At 38.0% G+C, this 22,031-nt stretch overlaps 3 protein-coding genes across 4 annotated transcripts in view; 2 read left to right on the top strand and 1 right to left on the bottom strand.

Annotated features, from left to right (window-relative positions):
- Positions 1-22,031, bottom strand: part of LOC113037346 (exostosin-1) — a 342,532-nt gene that overhangs the window by 171,310 nt on the left and 149,191 nt on the right. The window lies entirely within an intron of this gene.
- On the top strand, positions 7,092-8,954 carry LOC145420616 (uncharacterized). Its single transcript, XM_080290016.1, has 4 exons — positions 7,092-7,300; positions 7,558-7,667; positions 8,459-8,507; positions 8,626-8,954. Exons 1-4 carry the CDS (start codon positions 7,107-7,109, stop codon positions 8,705-8,707), a joined length of 435 nt encoding a protein of 144 aa, XP_080146142.1. The 5' UTR covers positions 7,092-7,106; the 3' UTR covers positions 8,708-8,954.
- On the top strand, positions 18,940-20,882 carry LOC113037347 (E3 SUMO-protein ligase ZBED1-like). The gene is made up of 2 exons (XM_026194327.2): positions 18,940-19,903; positions 20,068-20,882. Exons 1-2 carry the CDS (start codon positions 19,029-19,031, stop codon positions 20,741-20,743), a joined length of 1,551 nt encoding a protein of 516 aa, XP_026050112.1. The 5' UTR covers positions 18,940-19,028; the 3' UTR covers positions 20,744-20,882.

Here is a 22,031-nt window from a genome sequence, read left to right as displayed (position 1 = left end):
TGTTTAGCTCGAAATGTGTATATTTTAAGAACACAGCTCTGTTTTCATTTCATTGGTTAATGGAAGTTGACTCATGACTCAAAAAACTCTCTCACAAGTTGAAAACACTTTAGAGCACCTCCTACCCAAAATGATATATGTAGTGCAATAGTACTGGGTTTCCACCTATTATTGAGAAACTGAGTGTAACCACTAAAACCAAACCCCCCACTAAAAAGTTTAGATCTCTGCAGATATTGACTTGGACTCCATCTGTTCAGGTAAACGACATTTCATGTTTACTTAATGCAAAATCTGTCGGTTATGTAAACTCAACATGTATTGTGACACAAGTAAGATTTATTCTGAAATGTAAAACACATTGAGGAACAAGTTATCAGTGAAAGAGTAGGGTAGGGGCTCACATTTATAACGTTATAGGTCTTGATATATTTTTATTTTGCAGGATGAAGTTTGTTATGCTCTTTCTTGTGTTGTCCCTGGTTGTCCTCATGGCCGAACCAGGAGAGTGCTTTTTTAAGCGCCTTCAATCTATCTGGGGAGGTTTAAAAGAAGCATACAAAGGTGGCAAAGAAGCATGGAAAGGTAAATCGCAACTGATCATGATTCAGTGATAACTCCAAAAAACTAAACTCTTGGGGGGGAAAAGCCAGAAAAAGTTGTGGTGTTGGAATATTGAATATAATATGCATTGTTTATTTTGCCATTGGTCATAGACTATTCAGTAATCAGTGGGGTTATATAGTAAAACTGAGACATGTGGGGCATCAATGCAGGTTCCACAAATGTTGATGCTGTCACTTTTCTATAGCAGCTACACTCAAAAACTAACATTTATTCCATAATTATAAATTGAAGAAAAAAAATTACACCCAAATATGAACATACTAATTACTGTTGCTTTGTATCTTTTTTGTCTCCGTCATATCAGCACACAGAAACTCCGAGAAAATGAACAACAGGTAACTAATTGTGATCAGGCTGTTCATTTTGTTGATTTCATCTATTTAAAACCTAAAGTCTGTAAACAACATTTTCAAAGCTGAAAAACAAAACAAAATGGTCCGCCTTCATTAGGTCTATTATCAGGGCATTTCATACTGAAGTAAATTGGGCTATGTCCAACTAATTTAATATTTCAGATAACACAAAGCAGCTAAAATCTACGACTTTCTGAATTTTAGCCTAAAATTATTAGAAAAATATATTCTTTGTGAATAAGCATTCTTCTGATGGATCACTGCTGATCAACTGAATGATTCCTTCTGCACTGATTTTCATTTTCTCATCTCAATTTCACAACATACAGAAACCAACAAGCAGATACTAATCAAGCCCAACCGACATCAGGGACGAATTGGTTCTGAAGACACAAAGAATTACGGGATAAGGGTTTCTGTTTGAAAAATGCAGCATAGCAATATAAAAGTAGTCTGATTTTTGCTACAGCTCAAATTTTCAAAAATGTAAAATGGCTTGATTTGCAAACTGTCCACATGAATAAAACCTGCAATGCAAAAAGCAAAACTTTGTATGTGGTTGTTATTCAAAATAATTAATAATTTTTGCCTAATGATTAAATTAACTTTGGTAGGAAAAACAACGTATGATAATTTTAGTAAACAGTCTTTCAATGCATATCTGTTTATTGCTGAAGTCTCTAGGAATTATTCAGTGCCAATAGGCATTATATACACCTGTCAGTAAATCCAAAATTCACAAAAGTTACATAAAACAATCACACAAACAAACAAAAAAAGACTGCCTTCTCTATTTCAAAAACTTTTTTTTTATCTTATTCAATTGGAATGCAAAATCCAAATGATATGTTGGCAACACCCTGAATGTAAAATAAGGCATGAAATACTTACTAATACTACTGCTAAAACAAAGGGGTGACAGGGATTTTTATTTCATAAAACAAGAGCCTTTGAGCATTGTATTTTAATTATTATGGGCCAGATCAGGCCTTACATCCACCACAGAAAAGGGAGATCCACAAAAATACCAATTAAATGTCTTTTCTTTTGGTAAAGAAGGAAACAAGGAAAGGACTTGATCTAACTGTGGTACATTCTGTCCCATCAGCAGTGTAGGGACTAACGTGTTATTAAGTAACGCGTTACAGTAACTACGTTATTATTGTGGTAACAAGCACGGTGACTAGTTATTATGCCAAAATCAGGAACGCGTTAATCGTTACTGGGATTTAAATAGGGTCGTTATTCGTTACTTCTTGTGGTGGCTATCGCGGAGCTTCCACAGATTCAGTAACATTAGCAAGTGGTAGAGGCCAGCAGGTGGGTGAAGGAAAGGGGAGGCAGGAGGAGCAGAGACCCGAGGTGGCCGCCGGTCCGAGTGTCAGGTGAACTGAATTTCAGGTAAGAAGTTATGTGAAATTGTTCCTTTTTTAATAATTTAATTTTATTCAGTATTTCAAGCCTCTTTTTGTTTGAGCCCTCTAACACAAGGTATTTCCTTCAGCTAACAACCCATATTTTTGATTATTACACTCCTTTAACATTTTTATTTATTCAATGGCACAACACATCACTGTTGAGTAAAATAAGGAGTAGAACAGCTTTAACCTCCTAGGACCCAGCGTCCACATATGTGGACATTTTGGGTTGTCTAGACCACAGTAGTAAATTTTGCCCTAGAAGGGCCTGATATCCACTTACGAGGACATTATATTGTAACTGTTCTATCGAAATTTATCCCATATATGGATATCAGGCCCTTGTAGAGCAAAATCAGGTAAAAATATAATTCTTTGTTTTTACATTCATCAGGCCCCAATCAGCCCAAATAGCAAAGAGAAATTAAAAATGCATGCCATGAAAGAGATCAGGTCTTAGGAGCTTAACCTGGTGGTCAAACTATCCTTTCAAGAATCAACTATGTATGTGGTGCAGTGCCAGTTAATCCTTTGAATGTATTTTTTAGTTTATGTTTTCAGTTTACATTTTTAGATTGTTTTAGATTTTTATTTTGACTTTGTGACCGTTATCTGTTTTAAGTACTGTATATATAAATACTAACAATAATAATTTTTATACATGCTTAAACTGAAATAGCTGTGTGTGTTTATGTGTGCATATGCATGATATGTGAAGAAGTGAATGTGAAAAAAAAAATCCATGAATCCACATGGTAGGATTTGTAAAGAATTTATTCGTAAATCAGGGTGGAAAATAAGTTTTTGGTCAATAACAAAAATACAACTCAATACTTTGTAACATAACCTTTGTTGGCAATAACAGAGGTCAAACGTTTACTATAGGTCTTTACCAGGTTTGCACACACAGTAGCTGGTATTTTGGCCCATTCCTCCATGCAGATCTTCTCGAGAGCAGTGATGTTTTGGGGCTGTCGCTGAGCAACACGGACTTTCAACTCCCGCCAAAGATTTTCTATGGGGTTGAGGTCTGGAGACTGGCTAGGCCACTCCAGGACTTTCAAATGCTTCTTACGGAGCCACTCCTTTGTTGCCCGGGTGGTGTGTTTTGGATCATTGTCATGTTGGAAGACCCAGCCTCGTTTCATCTTCAAAGTTCTCACTGATGGAAGGAGGTTTTGGCTCAAAATCTCACGATACATGGCCCCATTCATTCTGTCCTTAACACAGATCAGTCGTCCTGTCCCCTTGGCAGACAAACAGCCCCATAGCATGATGTTTCCACCCCCATGCTTCACAGTAGGTATGGTGTTCTTGGGATGCAACTCAGTATTCTTCTTCCTCCAAACACGACGAGTTGAGTTTATACCAAAAAGTTCTACTTTGGTTTCATCTGACCACATGACATTCTCCCAATCCTCTGCTGTATCATCCATGTGCTCTCTGGCAAACTTCAGACGGGCCTGGACATGCACTGGCTTCAGCAGCGGAACACGTCTGGCACTGCAGGATTTGATTCCCTGCCGTTGTAGTGTGTTACTGATGGTGACCTTTGTTACTTTGGTCCCAGCTCTCTGCAGGTCATTCACCAGGTCCCCCCGTGTGGTTCTGGGATCTTTGCTCACCGTTCTCATGATCATTTTGACCCCACGGGATGAGATCTTGCGTGGAGCCCCAGATCGAGGGAGATTATCAGTGGTCTTGTATGTCTTCCATTTTCTGATGATTGCTCCCACAGTTGATTTTTTTCACACCAAGCTGCTTGCCTATTGTAGATTCACTCTTCCCAGTCTGGTGCAGGTCTACAATACTTTTCCTGGTGTCCTTCGAAAGCTCTTTGGTCTTGGCCATGGCGGAGTTTGGAGTCTGACTGTTTGAGGCTGTGGACAGGTGTCTTTTATACAGATGATGAGTTCAAACAGGTGCCATTCATACAGGTAACGAGTGGGGGACAGAAAAGCGTCTTACAGAAGACGTTACAGGTCTGTGAGAGCCAGAGATTTTCCTTGTTTGAGGTGACCAAATACTTATTTTCCACCCTGATTTACGAATAAATTCTTTACAAATCCGCGGCTGAGTGAGCCCTCATCTGGGACTCTCCTCAGCTCTTTCTGGGACAGTGGCGCGGCTGCCCCTCTGTTGGTCTTCCTTGGTCTCTTGTGTTCTGGGGGCCTCTGGATGTCTGGAGTTTTGATCTCCTCCATACCTGCTTCATGCCCTGGAGGACGGGGCTGTGCCCCCCCCCCCACCCACCCCACACCCTCTAGCAGATCATTACATGAAGGAACCTTTAAAAAAAAACAAAAAAAAAACAAGCGCGTCCATGCTCACAGGTGTACACACGGGTGATCACACCCACAAACTACACCCTTTTTGGCTCCTACCTCAAAGCACACTGTGTTCTGTTGATCTTATGTGCTGCACAATAATGTTTAATATTTAGTATTTACTGTCATATTCCCATATATCATTGTGATGCTGTTTATTCTATTACTCTTGTTCTCTTCTGCTTGTTTTCTTTTTTCTTTCTCAGCAGGTGATCCAGGTGATTGATATATGCATTTTTTTTTCTGCTCATTCTTTTGGTTTTTGTCTTTTGCCCTTCTCCCCCGTCCCTCTTCTCAGCTGTTTCTCTTTCCCTCTTTCTTTCTCCCCTTCTTTCCCCCAGTCAAGTCTGTCCCGTATTCAGTAAGTGAAAATAAAATAAACAATAAAATGTGAATCAAATGGACCATTACGGCAAGGCTGGGATGGTCAATTTGGTAAAGTAAATCCGTTGGGCATCTTTCTTTGCCTTTAGACAACAATTCTGATGGCAAAAGAGCCAAACGGGACAGGTGCAAAACAAAAAAAAAAAAAAAAAAACACAGCAAATACAAAAATGGTAGAAAAACACAAAGAACACAACAGAAGTTGAATAAAAAAATTATCACAAAGTGTTTCTGTGGATGCAGGCAACAACAGATGCAGAAATGACAGAAACTAAAACATGCAAAGAATTGCATTGAGACATGTAAAAAGAAGCAAATTATTCATCAGTGTTGAGAAGGAAAAAAGATATAAAGCAATGTGTACTTTCACATGATTCATTTGATTCACAATGATACATTCATCACATGATTCCTATAATACTGTACATACACGTTAGCTATTAGCCATTTACAGACAAGCAAACAGTAAATGGATAATAGGAAGACATTGTCTTACCAAAAAAAAAACGTTTTGTATGAGCTTTTGTGTTACGGCCCTAGCAGGGCCTCCTCCTGAAGTTGCCTGTGTGGGCGTATCCTACCATCTCTCCTGCCTTAGGTGCCACCTTTTTCTATCGTACAGCTGACTCACATCAGCAATTAAATGTATTTAAGGGCAGAGAAAGGTGAGCTCTGGTGCCAGAGTGCCATGTGAGTGGTTGCAGCTAGTGAGCTGTGTGAGTGTTTGGAGGTTGCAGCTAGTAGCTAGTGAGATTGGTTTTTTTGTGATTGTTTGCTCCTGCTTGGTGGAGAGGAGTGTTTGGTTACTAACCTTTTTTCTGGCTTACTTTTCAGTTCACTGACCAACGCTTGAGTTTTGTTTTGTTTCTTTAAATGGTGATAGCGGCTTGTCCGTCTCTTTTAGTTGAGTTATTAATAGGAACTTTAATAAAACTCTTTCATTAAACCATTTTGCCTCTGTCTCCTTTTTCTGACCCGGACACATTTTGTTACTTCCCCCTCATTGCCTGGACCCCTTTTAGGGGAACGTAACATTTTGCTACATTTTTTTTTTCTATATGTTGGTATTTTCTAAAGTTGCAGTAAATTTGACCCCTTAGGGCCACCGTAGCCATTTGACAGTTGGAACAGTAGTTTCTTTCCTGAAGATCTCTGTGGGTGATGATGCTTGATGCATTGACACCAGCCTTGATCCACTTCTTGTAAAGCTCTCACAAGTTCTTGAATCAACTTTTCTTGACAATTATGTCAGGACTGTAGCGATCCCCATTGTTTCTCTGCCTTTTCATACAACACGTTTTCCTTCCAGTCCACTTTCCATAAATATGATTTGATATAGCACTCTGTGAAAAGCCAAGCTTTTTAGCAATGACCTTCTTTGGTTTTCTGGTACCCTCCTTGTGGAGGACATCAGTGATTCTCATCTGTCAAGTCAGCAGTCCCTATGATTATGATGATGCATGTGTTGAACCAGGCTGAGAGATAGATGGCAATTAATTTGTCTAAATAGCAGTTTTACTCAGACTCAGACTTAAATTTTTTAATAACCTGAAATACTGAACTTTGACTTTTCATTAACAATAAGCCATAATCATTAATATTAAAACAAAAAGCTTGATATATTCCAGTTTACATGTAATGAATACAGAGAATATGAAAGTCTATCTTTTTTGAATTGAATGTGAGAGTATGTCCACAATGATTTCCTTTCTGTAGTATAAACACACTTTTTTAAAATAAAAGTTCAACTGCCAGTAGGCGCAGGAAGAATACTTAAAATATACAAACCCTTCTTTGTTATGTTCTCATAACATTCAAACTACTTAACAGTTAAAACCAGTATCACCAGGTTTACACAAGAATGGTTTTCTAAGTTCACTTTTTTCCTCTATTTTTTTGCCATTTCACATATTTAGCCAAACCACTTCCATACAGAAGAATTATTCTATAAACCTCGACCATAGAGAAGTGACAGAAGAAGTTCTCATTAGATCAAAATGTTATCTGTTGTTGCAAAATACATTGCAGAGTACGAAACATTACAACATAACAAACTAGAGCTGATAATAGCTATCCCCCCCCGCCCATTCCTGCCACTGCTTCCATTAAAAAGGCCCAGATACACTCAGACTGATCTCAGTCTGCTCAATTTTTCTCACAACAATTTACCATCTCTAACACTTAATCTAAGGTAAGTAATAGAACAACTTAATTTATAAAGAGAAACTTTTGCAATGAAAGCTGGTATTACACACACACACACACATATATATACATATACATATACATATACATATATATACACATATACATATATATACACATATACATATATATACATATATATATTATGTGTAATATGTATTTATGCATATTAAGAAATCATTTACAGAATGACTTTGATCCTTGATAATATGATAATATTTGCAATACGTTTTTGTGTTTCAGGATGAAGGGTGTTGTGATCTTTCTTGTGTTGACACTGGTCCTGTTCATGGCTGAACCCGTGGAGCCTCGATTTCGTTCGAGTTTTCAAAACGGTTTACAGAGGTTTAGAGGTAAAGCTGCATAATGACAGCAAAACGTACATTCACAGTTAAGTTCAATATTAAGGCTATCAATAATTTATCTTTGGAAATATCACACATTCACTCTTTTTTACAGTGGATTTTCTTGAACTTGTGGTGAAACTAAAAGAGTAGAACATGTTCACCAGTTAGAAGATTGTACCACTGCCATTTCCTCTAGATAGCTCTGATTGAAAAAAGTGCTTATCCCATCTGTATTGGGTCAGCCTAAATAGTGCATAAGTTTGGTCTTTGGCAAAACCACTGTAAAAAAACAAGAAAAAAAAACAATTCACTAAATTCACTAAAAAAGTAAATGTATTTCAGTTTTTTTTTATCACTTTTCTTGTTTTTCTATAATTGTTGAAGGGAAAAATCACAATTTTTTAAACTAATTTATTTTCTAACTCATTCTAATACAATTATAGACACTAATAACAAGATTCTTTTGAATGTATTAATTTCAAATATTTGCCAAAACAAATATAGATATATATAGAGAGACAGAAAATTAATGAATCAGGTGGAGGAGGTGCGCACACACTCACAATCACACACACACATAAAATGGTGCCATATATGTGGACACTGGAATGTCTGAATGAATGTGCTGTCTTTATATAATGTTCTATTAAAATATCCAATAAGAAACTATATAGTTAAAACTGAAAATACAGTTGCTGCTGCTGATTAATTGATCAGCATCATAAAAACATTCTTTTCAGTATATCTGTATTTATTCTCATGTGGTAACAGCTTTTTAACTTTCAACCTTTTTGTAGAAAGCAAATACCCAGACAGACTGAAGAGGCTGGCTAAGGGAGTGGTTAGGTAAGGAATTTCTCTAAAACTTCTCTAAAAGTTACTGTTAGTGATTATAAATAAAGAAAAAGGGATTTTTGGTTGTTTTTTTTTTTTTAAATTCTCAAATCTTGGTGTTTTCTGCCAGACATGGGCCTGCCTGGATGCAAGGTATTGGCAGCCTACTACCACGTGGAGATGGTGCTCGCCTTGATGATGAGATGTCATAGAGCGCAGTTCAACGGAGGATCTGGTTCCTGCTTCGCAATGCAATCAACACATATAAACCAGAAGATCCCATGACAATTCAGCAGTCTTTGCTCTGTCATGACTATAATGCTTAAATGATCATTTAGGCATTATATCATCACTTGATATTTAGACACCTCATAAAGGTTTTAAAAAAATGTGTAAAAAAATAAAAAAGCTTCACGTTGCAACTGCCTGATGAATAAAACTGCAACAGCAAAAGTGAAACTTTGTCTGGCATCATTGATGATAAGAGATGCACTGACCTGATTTAGCAGGTTTATATTTTCACCAATATTGTTTTTTAAAGTACGTAAGCCAAAAAACTTTGCTTGTAGGTGAGACTGACTTTATCAAACTTACATAATAATAAATAACTGTCTGAAAGACCATAGTTTTGCATCGATGTCAAGACTGACAGTGAGTTAATATTTATATTATGAACATTACGTTTCTCCACCGTTATGTTAAAGAAAATATGTGTAAGTCACACTTCCTCTTTGTGTCTAATAATCAGAGCTTATATTTTTATGTTTTGGAGGGTAACTTGTTTTATTAAACTTGTCCACTTGTCTAATTACTGTAGCACGCATCCAGAGCAGTAAAAAATTGTGATGGCTAAGAGCTAGAAAAGCAGGTGACGGGCTAAATGCTGTTACTAATAGTCCATATCAACTAAGAGACTTATTATAAACACTGATGAACAAACAATGCAGAAAAGCAGGGGTTAAAAAGTAAAACTTTCTTCCTGGAAAAAAATGTTAGTTGGGACATTTACATAGTTAGTGGACATAAATCTCTTTGATGACATTTTATGAGACCACATATTTTACAATTAGCATTGTTTTCAGTTCAGTTAAGGTACAAATCTGTGTAATGTATGTATAATATGCCAGCAATATGTGATATCACTCTAGAGAAACATTTTATTTGATAAACTGTCTTTTGCCAGTGCATAATTTGGCTCAGTGGCGATACATTGAGCTAAGATATGGAAAGACATGTAAGCTCCATGCAAGAGTAAACAGATCTGGGGACACATTTGGGGAAAGTTATTAATTCACACTCATTGCCTGACCTCTACACATCAAGGTCTTTGGACCTAAATAGAGACAACACTAAGGGAGCATAAATGGCATAATGCTTTTAAGCGACCTGTCATTTACAATGCAGCCTTTCTCAACAAACATCAGCAAACACATCAACTGTTTTTGTGCAGTTTGTTACACAGTGTATCTGCTAGGTAGAGCTACAGGTGCTGTTTTTCCCAGAAAGACAAAAGAATGAAAGATAGATGCGAAGAGGTAGAAGGAAATTTATCTGGAGAGGTAAGACTGCTCAGTGACAATCCCAAAACTGAAAATTTTAAACTTACATGTAAGCTCACTTTTTTTCCTTTAGAATTTTTAAGTCAGATATTGGATTTGCACCATCCATCCATCAATCCATCCATTCTCTTGCACTTATCCTTAAGGAGTCGTGGGTGATCGGGAGCCTACTTCAACCACCACAGGTAGTTGGTACCAATCTGTCGCAGGGCTAACACAGAGAGAAAGACACCATTCATAGTCACACCTATGGGTAATTTAGAATCACATAACCCCACTAAGTGCATGTGTTTGGACTGTGGGAGGAAGCCTGAGTACCTAGAAAGAACCCACGCAAACATGGGGGAACATGCAAACTCTACACAGAAAAGCCTGGGCAAGATGGTGAAGTCAAACTCAGGATCTTCTTGCTGTGAGGCCAACCACCATGCCACCGTGCTGCCCATGATTTGAAGTTGTGTGTGTTTTTGTTACCACTAAAATATCAAACAACAGAAATTAGGGTGCTAACTGTGTTATTTAAAGGCTGCATAAAATACAAGGCAGTTTAGTGCAGGATAAGGAGGTCATATACTGTACTGCATCATGCTGTGAATTTACAAAAATGTATTGTCTAGAATGAGGACAGTATTAACAATATAATACTGTCGGTCCACAAAGAGCAGTAACGCACTACAAAGCGTTACTGCCTCCTCCAGGCATGCAAAAAGGCTTGGGGTGAAGAAGTCTTACTAATGACTGCTGAAATAAAAAAGACTGATTAATGATGTGTACACGGCATATTTCAACATTTTCAACACTCAGTGAAAGAAATATACAGTATAAATTGATTCCTCATCTCAAATCTAATCATATTTTCTTCTTCCAATTAGCAAAGACAAAAGCTTAGTTGGAAGCCACATTATGAATGCTGAATCTGACACCAGCTTAAAGCTATTTGGTTTGGAAGAAATGCCTTAGATTCTTACATTCTGTAGCATTGGGTTTGCAATGCAATCAACAAATGCATAAGCAAACAAAATAATAATTACAAATAATCATAGAAGCAGGGGTCTAATTGTTTTATTGAAAATCTAAAAAAGCTCAATATTTCAAACAGCACTACTCAACAAAACAGCAATTTTAAAAGTCAAACACTGTTTGTGTTTTTTCTAGGGAAATGTTTATCTAATTTTGTATTATTATTTCCAGTGATGATAAGGAAATCCTCTTCATAAGTTTGATGATGGTGATGTTTCTGCTTTTTGGGGCTTCAAACACCAAATGTTTAGCAGTTTTCTGTGCTACCTGTGGTTTCTGCTCAGTATAGACCATAGCCAGCGAGCAGTTCTACACATCAGTCCACATGGACACCATTTGTCAACACAGACAGTTTCACGCAAACACACACACATTGTGTGAGCTAAAAACATGATTTATGCAGAGTCGTACAGTAGGTGGAGCGCATAAAAACTGTCCACAATACCTAACTTAGAGTCTCTTTTTCTGAGTAATCCACAGCCCGGCTATCTTCCCAGGTCGCTGTGTGAGTCTTCACATCAAATACATATCAGATTCTAAGAGTTATTGCTTAATTAAAGCTGTCTTTGTGAGTTTTTAATTGGAATTGGCATAATAAAACTAATTTATTGTGTATCTTTTGTTTGTCTGAAAAACACTGGAGACAAGAAGGTAGATGAAAAACATGATCAGTAAGGATATGAATGGACAAACAATCCTATTGAAGATTAGCATTAGTGAGGGTCGTTGTTAATGTCTCTTTTGCTCTTGGAGTGGGCCTCAAAGAGAATACAGTATTCAGGTTCAGGTGCTTTAAAGTGACCACTTTCATGGTAGTACAAGAGTTTCAATGTTGGTTTGTGTTCTATGGAAACACCAAGGTCTCTAATGCTTTTACTTTTGACTCACAAAATACAGCTAAAACCCTTAAACCCTGCTCAACATTTGGCAATAAAACCCTTTCTGATTCTGATTCTAAAGCTACAAGGCCTACGATTTTTTTACCATCTCAATCAAAATGTTCATGCTGAAGTACTACTATGGTTTATATACAACTGAACTCTTGTCAACGCTCAGCTCAGAATGAAACATGATCGTTGATGTGTGATAATTTGTCACATTTAAAAAATGATAATAGATGCTCTATATTTTCTTTTGGTGTGCTTTGGTAAAAAAAACAAAAAAAACAAAAAACCATCAGACACAAGTCAGGTTGGCTGCAAATAGCTGCTGCTAGGTTATCAGTAGTTTTAAGCTCAAACACCCTACCCTAATACTCTGCTGCACAATCCCAGCCTTATTTTTTTTACTCTTCTTTAATTTAAAATCACTGTTATATATTTACATTTCCATGCTCTTACAGCATAAGGCCCTCACTATGTTCCTTGTACTTTAACTTTGTTTATTTACTGTAAACTGTAGTGTTTTTATTCTTTATCCTGCTGCTGTAACACAGTAATTTCCCTTAAATAAAGCATCTGTCTGTCTGTCTACAGCACCATGCCTTAGGCTGTATCAACAGTTTAATCGTGTGTGGATATTTTTTTTTAAGTCGTGATATCATTGATGCAGACTGTGGGTAGATTCTTTTTTTCATTGTTGCTTTACAATAAGGAAAACAGTAACATGTAATTATGAAAGAATGAGTAAATAAAAGAATTGAAAATAAAAAAAGATTGGCCTGAAACACTCATCACACCCTGATAATTCCTGATCCAGGATTATATAATAAGCAATAATTTTTAGCAATAGTTTTATCCGATACCGGTGCCAAATCGGTACTTTTGAAACGGTGCCGGTGCTTAAACAGTGCTCGAACCGGTGCTTAAAGAATGGAGAACACAAACTTTGTCCAAAAACCTCTCATGTTCAGCTGTTTTTTTTGTAAAAAGATAACAATGTTAGCCTTTTCTGCAGCTATGTGGCATATATGGTATCACTCTTGGCTGGAAGCAGTGCTTAAACAATGGACAAACACAAACTTTATACAAAAACCTCTTATGTTTACCTGTTTTCCACTTTTTCTTTGGTCATTTTAGCCTTTTTGGCCAGGGTGAAGGGAGTATCTGCCATCAAACAAGAAGACAGCCGCATGTAGCTATGATGATGTTTGCTAGTTCACCTTACCTGCATTAATGTAATAACGTGGTTAGCCTACTCAACATAAATTACACACTAACAACATTAAGCTACGCACGCAGAGAAGAACGGCTGCTGCTGCATCATCATCCTCATCATTTCTGCTACACTGGCAGGGCTAGGGGCCAGGACTCTATTCTTTGGGCTTTTGGGGGATGTTGCTCCGGGTCCGATAACTGGCAACCCACCCGACGTGCACAGTGTGAGGTCTCGCAGCAAGCTATCAAATACGGCGCATTTCTCGGCTTTTAAAAAAAACGCTATGCGTCGCCAGGTGTTTCATCGGATTCTTGGTGTTATCTCCTTTGACAGTATCACAGTATCAGCTTAAAGCACTTGTTGCAGGCTGCTGAGTTTGCATATTTTGCTGTGAAGTACAGCCAGACTTTTGACCGCTTCGCCTTGGACATTTTTAATCTGTAGCTCTGCATAAAAGAACGTACGTACCTGGGCCCGCCTACTATCCTCGGACACGTAAAATGATTGGCTAGAAGTGTATCACAGCTCAGGAAAAAAAAGCACCGAAATAAAGCACCGAAATGTGCGCTGCTTTTCGGTCTGGTTACTAGAGGTGTGGACTCGAGTCACATGACTTGGACTCGAGTCAGACTCGAGTCATTAATTTTATGACTTTAGACTTGACTTGAAAAAATGTTCTAAGACTTGTGACTTGACTTGGACTTTTACACCAATGACTTGGGACTTGAATTGGACTTGAACCGGTTTACTTGAAAAGACTTGATATTTTACCCCAAATATAAAATTTAACATGCATATTATATAGAGATTGAAAATGTGACGTCATTCACGGGTAGAACCGCAAAGGATTCTGGGAACTCGTGGCAAGAGGTACTAGCGCACGCAAGCTTTCAATTGAAATCAGTCACACAGCGATAAAAAGAAACACAAAAATGTCAAGAAGCTGTTGTATCATTAACTGCAATAGCCGGTCACATGACAGCCACGGGAAGCCGACGGGTAAAGAGATCGGTTGTTATCGGATTACGTCGTTGAAGAGAAATTGTTCGAGCCATGTTTCCGAAGTGACAAAGACGCGACGGGTGGCCTGGATTGCAGCCATTCAAAGATCAAATATAACGTCCCAGAACACTCCAGCTCACAGGTTAGTCTGCTCCAAGCATTTACACAAAGGTCAGTCTGCTGTTGTAGTTAATACGTCATTTTTCTTAACATAATTGGTGATACAGGTTACAAGCAAGTCTGGCGCTGAACAGAAATTGTCGCGCTATGCTCCTTTGTTTATTGTGCATAAATAGTGAATTGTCCTGACACAATATTGCGTTTCGCTTCTGTTATTATGGTACATTGACAAAAACATATACTTTTATTCACAGGATAAAACAGGTTTTTTGTATCACTAATTGCCCAGTACGATTACAGCATACAGTATTATTGTCACTGCTACATTTCTGTAACGCTACCAGAAATTATTTCCACTACTAATTAATTACCGTTGAGCTCAAAGGTCCTATTAATAAACGGTTAATGAATGTGTATTTATGACGACGATTTGTGAGACTGGTAAACTTATGATACGTACGATGGTCTTTCGTTCTACACGGTGCATTTCAAGGTCCTGCACCCATCCGTCGGTAAACTGTACCTGGGCTTGTTGCAGTGACCTGAAGTTACTAAACTTCATGAGTGTATGCACTCACTCCAAGAACCGTATGATTATAAATATGCATATAAATATGCTACGATGAGATAGCTGACTTCATCTAACTAGCAAATGTTTTCAAGGCTACGTTGGTGATGCAGTTTTTTTTTTAAATGATATTTAAAAAAAAAAATCATTTAAGATCATCCAAGAATAACATGCAGCTTATCTCAGAACTGTCGGTGAAAATTATTCTTGGAGCTAGGTTTAATTGAGCTGCATTTTAAAGAGGTGCAATTTCACAATTTGTGTATATTTTCTAAGTTCACTATTTTGTCATGTGTTGAGAAAAACACAGATTTTAAAATTACATGGTCTAATATTTACATTTAGCATAACTGCAACATGCTTTTTTTTTTTTTTTTTTTTAAAGACTCGAAAGGACTTGAAATTCAAAGTTTCAGACTTGTGACTTGACTCGGACTTTTACACCAGTGACTTGAGACTCGACTCTGACTTGCCTGACATTACTTGAGACTTGACTTGAGACTTGAGGATAAAGACTTGAGACTTACTTGAGACTTGCAAAACAATGACTTGGTCCCACCTCTGCTGGTTACTACCGTTTATGTCAGAACCGGTGCCATCATGGCACCGGACACCGGTACCCATCCCTACTAGTAAATATGATTCACTTTACTCGAGGTGCCACAAAGAATAAGAAATGTTGGAGTAATTTGTAATGAATGAACAGTTGATGCTCAGTGTTTGAATTAGAGTCAATAAGGAATAACTCATAAAGAAAATGGGGAGATAATCACGTTACCGCTAATTATGAATTACTCATTACCTAATGATTCACTTATTTAGTATCTCCCAGACCGTTCTACAGTAGAAGAAAATCATTATCAATAATAAAGTCTTAAATCAAGGGTAATTAGGGAAGTATTGAAGAATGACTGATTACATATGAGTTTTTCTTGATTTGTTGGTCATTCATTCTGTAGTAACTGAGCATATGTGTCTCCCTATTAAATGTAATGGTCTATGTGTGCATTTCCCTCCTTTTTGAACATGTGACAGCCACACAAACATGAAGGAAATAAGGCAGTTGCACTGGATGAGTTACAGGGAAACAAGTAAAAAGGGTCAGTTCAATTTTATAAACTTAAATAGTGACGGAAGTGATAGTAAAATACCTCACAGAGGATTGCTTGTGTCTTATGATTGAAAAAAATAATTAGTTAGACCCATAGGGCTGATTTTCTATAACACTGCCAAAAGATCTATACATATAGGTAACTTTAAAATGAATCTTCTATATGTAAAGTCTGTGTGCATGTATGTAAACAAATCTATACCCAACCCCGAAGCAGCTAATCTGGCTACAGAAAGAGACATGCAGGCATACTGAGGTGTCACAGATAGAGAGGATGGATATCTCTCACTGTCACCTGAAGACAACCTAAAGGGCACCATAGACTGACCTGGAAAATGACACCTGCATCCTCCATGAAATTAAACAAACACACACAGCAGCCATGCAAGCAAAGTTTGTTTTAGGCCTCGCTTAAAACATATCGATCTGAAATGAGATGTGGTCAGAGAAGGGATGAGGTTAGTAAGGTATGTGTGTGTGTGCGTTTGTGTGTGTGTGAGGGTCATTCGTGTCATTGGCAGTGGTTGTTTACCTAGAAGCGATTGCTAGCCTCACACACAAGCCCTTCCCAGACAGAGACGCGTGGTAAATAATAGAAGAGTGATGACAGAGGGCAGACGCACACAAACACAGATCAGCATCAAGGTTAAAGATGGGTGTGGGTGTAATGGGAGAGCTCTTTATCAACATGTCATTAATATAGGAGGAGGGTTCACCAAACCAGGGAGGCAGAGAGGAAAGAGGCAGTCATACTGTGAGCAAGGGTCCTGACATCTGCATAACAAATGCATGAGAGGTCTGTATGTCACAGTGACAGCTGAGTCAATATGAATTCGGCTGCAAAGTAGAGTCAGGTGCCTGACCCCTAACTTAGTCATATTGCAGACTTCACTTGATGCTCACAAAATAGCTCAAGATCAGATATCATAACATTAGCATTCATGTGATTTTCATTGCCAGCTACACACAAATGTTACAGTGAATAACTTCAAACGTCTTCCGCTGTTCAGATGTTCGGCATGCTTGTCCTCATCATGACTGGACTACATGATTGGTCTTTTAGGAAATAAAGATAATTTGCACTTGTTGGATTTTTAAACAAAAGCAGGGAAAATACAACACACGAGAACATGTTTGACACTAGTTTTGCTTCATGGTTCAAGTTTTTGGATCAGCTTGTGCACCCTTAAAAGCAATGGACCTTAAAAGCTCAGCCTCACTTAATAACCATTTGCCACATATGGTGGGTTGTCCCTTGTGTCTTATGTTTTGCTTTGCTTCCTTTATCTTATTATTCCTTGATTTGTCTCTGATGCACCCTCGTGTTACCCATTTCCCACATTGGCCTTTGTAGATTTATGGCCTCAGTTTTCCCCTGGTCAATTAACGTGATGTCTGTTGTCCTTCCTCATCTTCTCCAAACCACTTATTTTGCTTGTGCTAACTTCAGCTAATTGTCACCAGCCAGTGATTGTGGACTTGTGGCCACATAAAGGTTAATTTTTCATCTGTTTGGTTTTTTAAAATAATAATTCAATCCTACTACACGGATAAAATATGTAAATATTAAATGAAAGAAAAGCAATGCTCATAGTCTTATTTTTATGTCTCCGGGAAGCACATCTGGATATTTTTCTTGATAATATTTTTTATTTAAGTGTTTAAAATATAAGTAATTTTATGAGTACATGGATATACAAAATTATCTCAATAAACCGAATCTATTTAATTGACTCAGCACACAATTATACATTTTAATAATACAAAGTAATGTAGTAAGTTGCTGCTGTCTACAAATAAAATACCTGTACTGTTAAGGGCAATCTAGTCCCTGCATCTCTGTGTAAAAGATGAATGCATTTTAAGTTTGAAAAGTTAAGCCAAACCCTGCATTCTTTCTGATGGCCAGCAGGGTGTGACTGTAGTGAAGTTTGGGGGAAAACAGTGCTCAGATCCTGGGTTTGGGACTTCACTTTCCCAATGAGTTTAAGGCCACTTTTGTCACATTCCCGGGTCTGTTGACCCAGCGTTTTAAGTTTTAGTTTATTTGGATGTCAATGTTTATGTTTAAGTTTGTTAGGTTAGTTAAATTCATTTGTTTATTAGATTCCCCTTGTGTTTTCTTCCACTATATCTAAGTTTAACTTTATGTGTTTCATGTTTGTTTGTCTTATGTTCAGAGATGGGCAGTAACGCGTTACTTGTAACGCGTTACTGTAACCTGATTACTTTTTTCAAGTAACGAGTAAAGTAAGGGATTACTATTGCAAAAACGGTAATTAGATTACCGTTACTTTCCCGTAGGAACGCTGCGTTACTGCGTTACTAAAACCGTGATTTTTTGCGAGAATGTCTCACGACAGTGACGTAAGCGAGTGCGCCGTTAGTGACAACAGCTGTGTGCAGATCAACAATGGATCACATATCGATTGTGGGAGAGAGTATGAGCGTGCAGCGTTTAAAGCGTGGAAGTACTGACCTTACTTTGAGTTTGATTCCATAAAAAGTGACAAAAACATTAGTGTCCTTCGTGCGTGGGAAGAAAACTTCTTTTTACAGCGAAAAAAAACCCTAAACTTCCAAGCAAGCACCGAGTGCGCAACGACGTAATGGGAAACTCACAGAGAAAGTCGCGGATTCTTCAACTGACCGTGGCACACCTGCACCAGGGTAAACCTCCGCCTCCCGCAGTCCTGCTTTACAGGCAAGGCAAGGCAAGTTTATTTGTATAGCACAATTCAACAACAAGGTGATTCAAAGTGCTTTACAGAGACATTAGAAACAAGAACAAATAAAAAGCATGATTTAAAATTAGTGCTGTCAAAATTATCGCGTTAATTGTTAAGATCAACGCGAAATGTTTAATGCATTAAAAAAATTTAACGCTGATTTTGTTTTTTTATTAATTTCGTGTAATCTAAGACCTTTAAATTCATGAGCACCTCTGGAGGAGGGGGCAACAGTGTGCTATGCTGGCGTTTGGCCTGACAGAAATGATTAGAAGAAGAAGTGACACCATGCTACTATCTAGCTAACACTAGCTAACACACGCAAGCATGGACGAGGGCGGACTTTTGGGTGGAAAGTTTCTCTTTAAGAAGTTGCCTGATGGCTTGTTGGACAAAACGAGAGTAAGATGCACAATTTGCAACGCTGAATTCAAGTACCACAGAAGCAGTTCATCACTGGCGTATCACCTGAGAGCAAAACACCCAACTGAATCCACCTCTACGGGACCTCGCCAGTCTACGCTTCAGGAGTATGGTGCTTGTGGACGAATAACAAAAAATGTGAGAGAAAAGGTAACCAATTCCTTGGTTGTTTGGATAGCTAAAAACTGCCGACCAGTTAGCATAGTAGAAGATGATGGACTGAGAGAAGTCATTCGTGCTGCATCAGGAGATGAGTGTTACAATCTGCCCTCGAGAGGAACCATTGTGTCGAGACTGCACACTTTGTATGGGGACCAGAGGGCTCAGCAGTCCAGCAAGCTTGTGCAAGTAAGGAATGTCGCTCTCACCGGAGACCACTGGACTTCGGTGAACAACGATAATTACTTGGGGGTCATGGCGCATTTTATTGATAACGACTGGACTATGCAATCGTTTGCACTAACAGTGAGTAAAACTGAAGAGAGACACTATGCTGAGGCGTGTGCTGACCATTTTCTGAATGTTGCAAACGAATGGAAAAGTCCAGCAAACGCTCAGGAATTAAAGGCACAGGAAGCTGCACATGGACATCAAACAGAACCGCTTGTTCAGGACGTTCCAACAAGATGGAACTCCACCCTAGAGATGATCAAGCGGATCCAGAGAAACAAATTTGGGCTGACCACCATCCTGACTCAACAAAACAGCAAGGTGACTATGTTGACTGACCAGGAGCTTGACAGACTGCAAAAGCTGGAGGAACTACTGGAACCTTGCAGGTAAATACATTTTGTTTCTCATGATTGTGTGTCTATCTTTGCATTCTAGCTTTGTTTTCAAGTATGTTCTCCACCTCCACCTCTCTGTGTATTTTCATATGTAGTTTTTATGTTTGTCTCTGTGTGATTAATAGAAAAATACAGACTTGATCTTTCTATTGCAGATATGTTACCGAACTGCTGGGAGGAGAGCGGTATGTCTCTTGTTCCATGGTGTTGCCAGCCTTGTGTCATTTGTTCAGGATTATGGAGCCCTCAGATGATGACCCAGTCTACGTTTTGAGGTTTAAGAAGATTTTTACCACAGACCTAGCTCAGCGGAGGGACAGCAGCAATCTCACATGGCTGAAGATTGCTACTGCCCTTGATCCCAGGTTTAAAGATCTTAAATGCCTTTCCAAAGATGAAAGAAGAGAGGTGTGGGCATCAGTACATGACCTTCTGATGTCAGAGACGGATGCACACCAACCATCTGCTCAGACAACAGAGGAACCCTCACCAAAGAAGAGCAAGATGTCCATCTGCTTGCTGGGTTCTCCTGATTCAGATACAGAGGAAGAGGAAGATGCTATAGACTGCTGTCTGAATCTGTACAAAGCAGAGCCCAAAATTGACATAGGAGAGTGTCCACTACAGTGGTGGTTAAAGAGAGAAGGAGCACATGCCAGGCTGGCACCTATTGCACGCAAGTACCTGTCAACCCCTGCAACCACAGTGCCTTGTGAGAGATTATTCTCACTCTCAGGTCACATCATTCAAAAGAAGCGTGCTTCTTTGTCATCAGACAATGTAAACAGAATAGTCTGCCTCAGTAACTGGCTGAGTGCAAAGAAGGACTAATCCAGATTGCTCCTTTGAAGTGAAAAATGTTCAACATTCTGGGTTTTCAGCTGTGTCTTTTTGTGTTTTAAATACTGAGTTTTGTGCACCCTTTATTGTTATGATATTCACTTTAACCTGTAGGCCTGGGTTCAGTCACTGTTGATGGCCTTAAAGGTTTTTTGTAAGTTTTCACTGTGTTAAAGATTGATGAAAACTATTAAAATTCTCTTTGAATTTCAGCATACATTCTTTGTGTTTATTCTGCATTTACTTCATTGTGTTGCATAAATGTCTGTTACAATCTTAAAATATAAAGAATAAAAAAAATGTAATTGGAGCCAGGCTATTAATAAAGTAATTGAGATTAATCGCAATTAATAACAGAAAATTGTGAGATTAGTTAGTTAATTTTTTTTAATCTATTGACAGCACTATTTAAAATTGATTAAAACAAGCAAATAAACTAACTAACTAATTAACAAACAAACAAACAAACAAACAAACAAACAAACAAACAACAGTATATAAAATCAAAACAGATAAAATCAGAACAGTAGATAAAATCAGTAGTTAATGTAAGTTTTGAAATTTAAGCTTAAAGTGTGGATTTGGTGCTTTATTCAAATGCAGCTGAGAACAGGTGAGTCTTCAACCTGGATTTAAATAAACTGAGTGTTTCAGCTGATCTGAGGCTTTCTGGGAGTTTGTTCCAGATATAAGGAGCATAAAAGCTGAATGCAGCTTCTCCGTGTCTGGTTCTGACTCTGGGAACTGATAAAAGACCGGATCCAGATGACCTGAGGGATCTGGATGGTTCATACTGGGTCAGGAGGTCATTGATGTATTTTGGTCCTAAACCATTCAGAGCTTTATAGGCCAGCATCAGAACTTTAAAGTCTATCCTCTGACGGACAGACACTAGTTTTGCTAGTGTCAGGTGAAAATAGTGCAACAGGACCGCTGAGTCTTTGACTTTATTTATTTTCTGCTGTGAGAGTGAGTGTAAACACAAAAAATATTTTATTTTATGTGCTGGAATGTGTAGAAAATAGGTTTAAATGTTAAACTAATTTATTCAAGTCAGAGAATGTTGCATATAATTAAATGTTTTGCTTGATGCATAAAGTTAAAAGATTAAAACTGATAAAACAAGTTAAAAAAAGAGACTTTTCCATTTGATTACATTTTGTATGATGGATTATGTAGAAAAAGTAGAATTGGGCTGAAAGATCTATCGCTTTATCACCTCTTCAGATTGTAAATCGTGTTTTTAAAAAGTAACCAAGTAATTAATTACTTTTGAAAA

This window comes from Astatotilapia calliptera, chromosome 15 (genome assembly GCF_964374335.1).
Source record: "Astatotilapia calliptera chromosome 15, fAstCal68.1, whole genome shotgun sequence".
NCBI lineage: Eukaryota > Metazoa > Chordata > Actinopteri > Cichliformes > Cichlidae > Astatotilapia > Astatotilapia calliptera.
The sequence above is the reverse complement of the archived record's forward strand: the minus strand, read 5'-3'. Positions and strand labels throughout refer to the sequence as shown.

Bases quoted from the DNA above. Each gene is read 5' to 3' on its own strand.
- LOC145420616 (XM_080290016.1), top strand. From the start codon at position 7,107: ATGTTATCTGTTGTTGCAAAATACATTGCAGAGTACGAAACATTACAA. The intron at 7,301-7,557 runs GTAAGTAATAGA...TTTGTGTTTCAG, and splicing joins TCTCTAACACTTAATCTAAG to GATGAAGGGTGTTGTGATCT. The intron at 7,668-8,458 runs GTAAAGCTGCAT...ACCTTTTTGTAG, and splicing joins CGGTTTACAGAGGTTTAGAG to AAAGCAAATACCCAGACAGA.
- LOC113037347 (XM_026194327.2), top strand. From the start codon at position 19,029: ATGGACGAGGGCGGACTTTTGGGTGGAAAGTTTCTCTTTAAGAAGTTG. The intron at 19,904-20,067 runs GTAAATACATTT...TTTCTATTGCAG, and splicing joins GAACTACTGGAACCTTGCAG to ATATGTTACCGAACTGCTGG.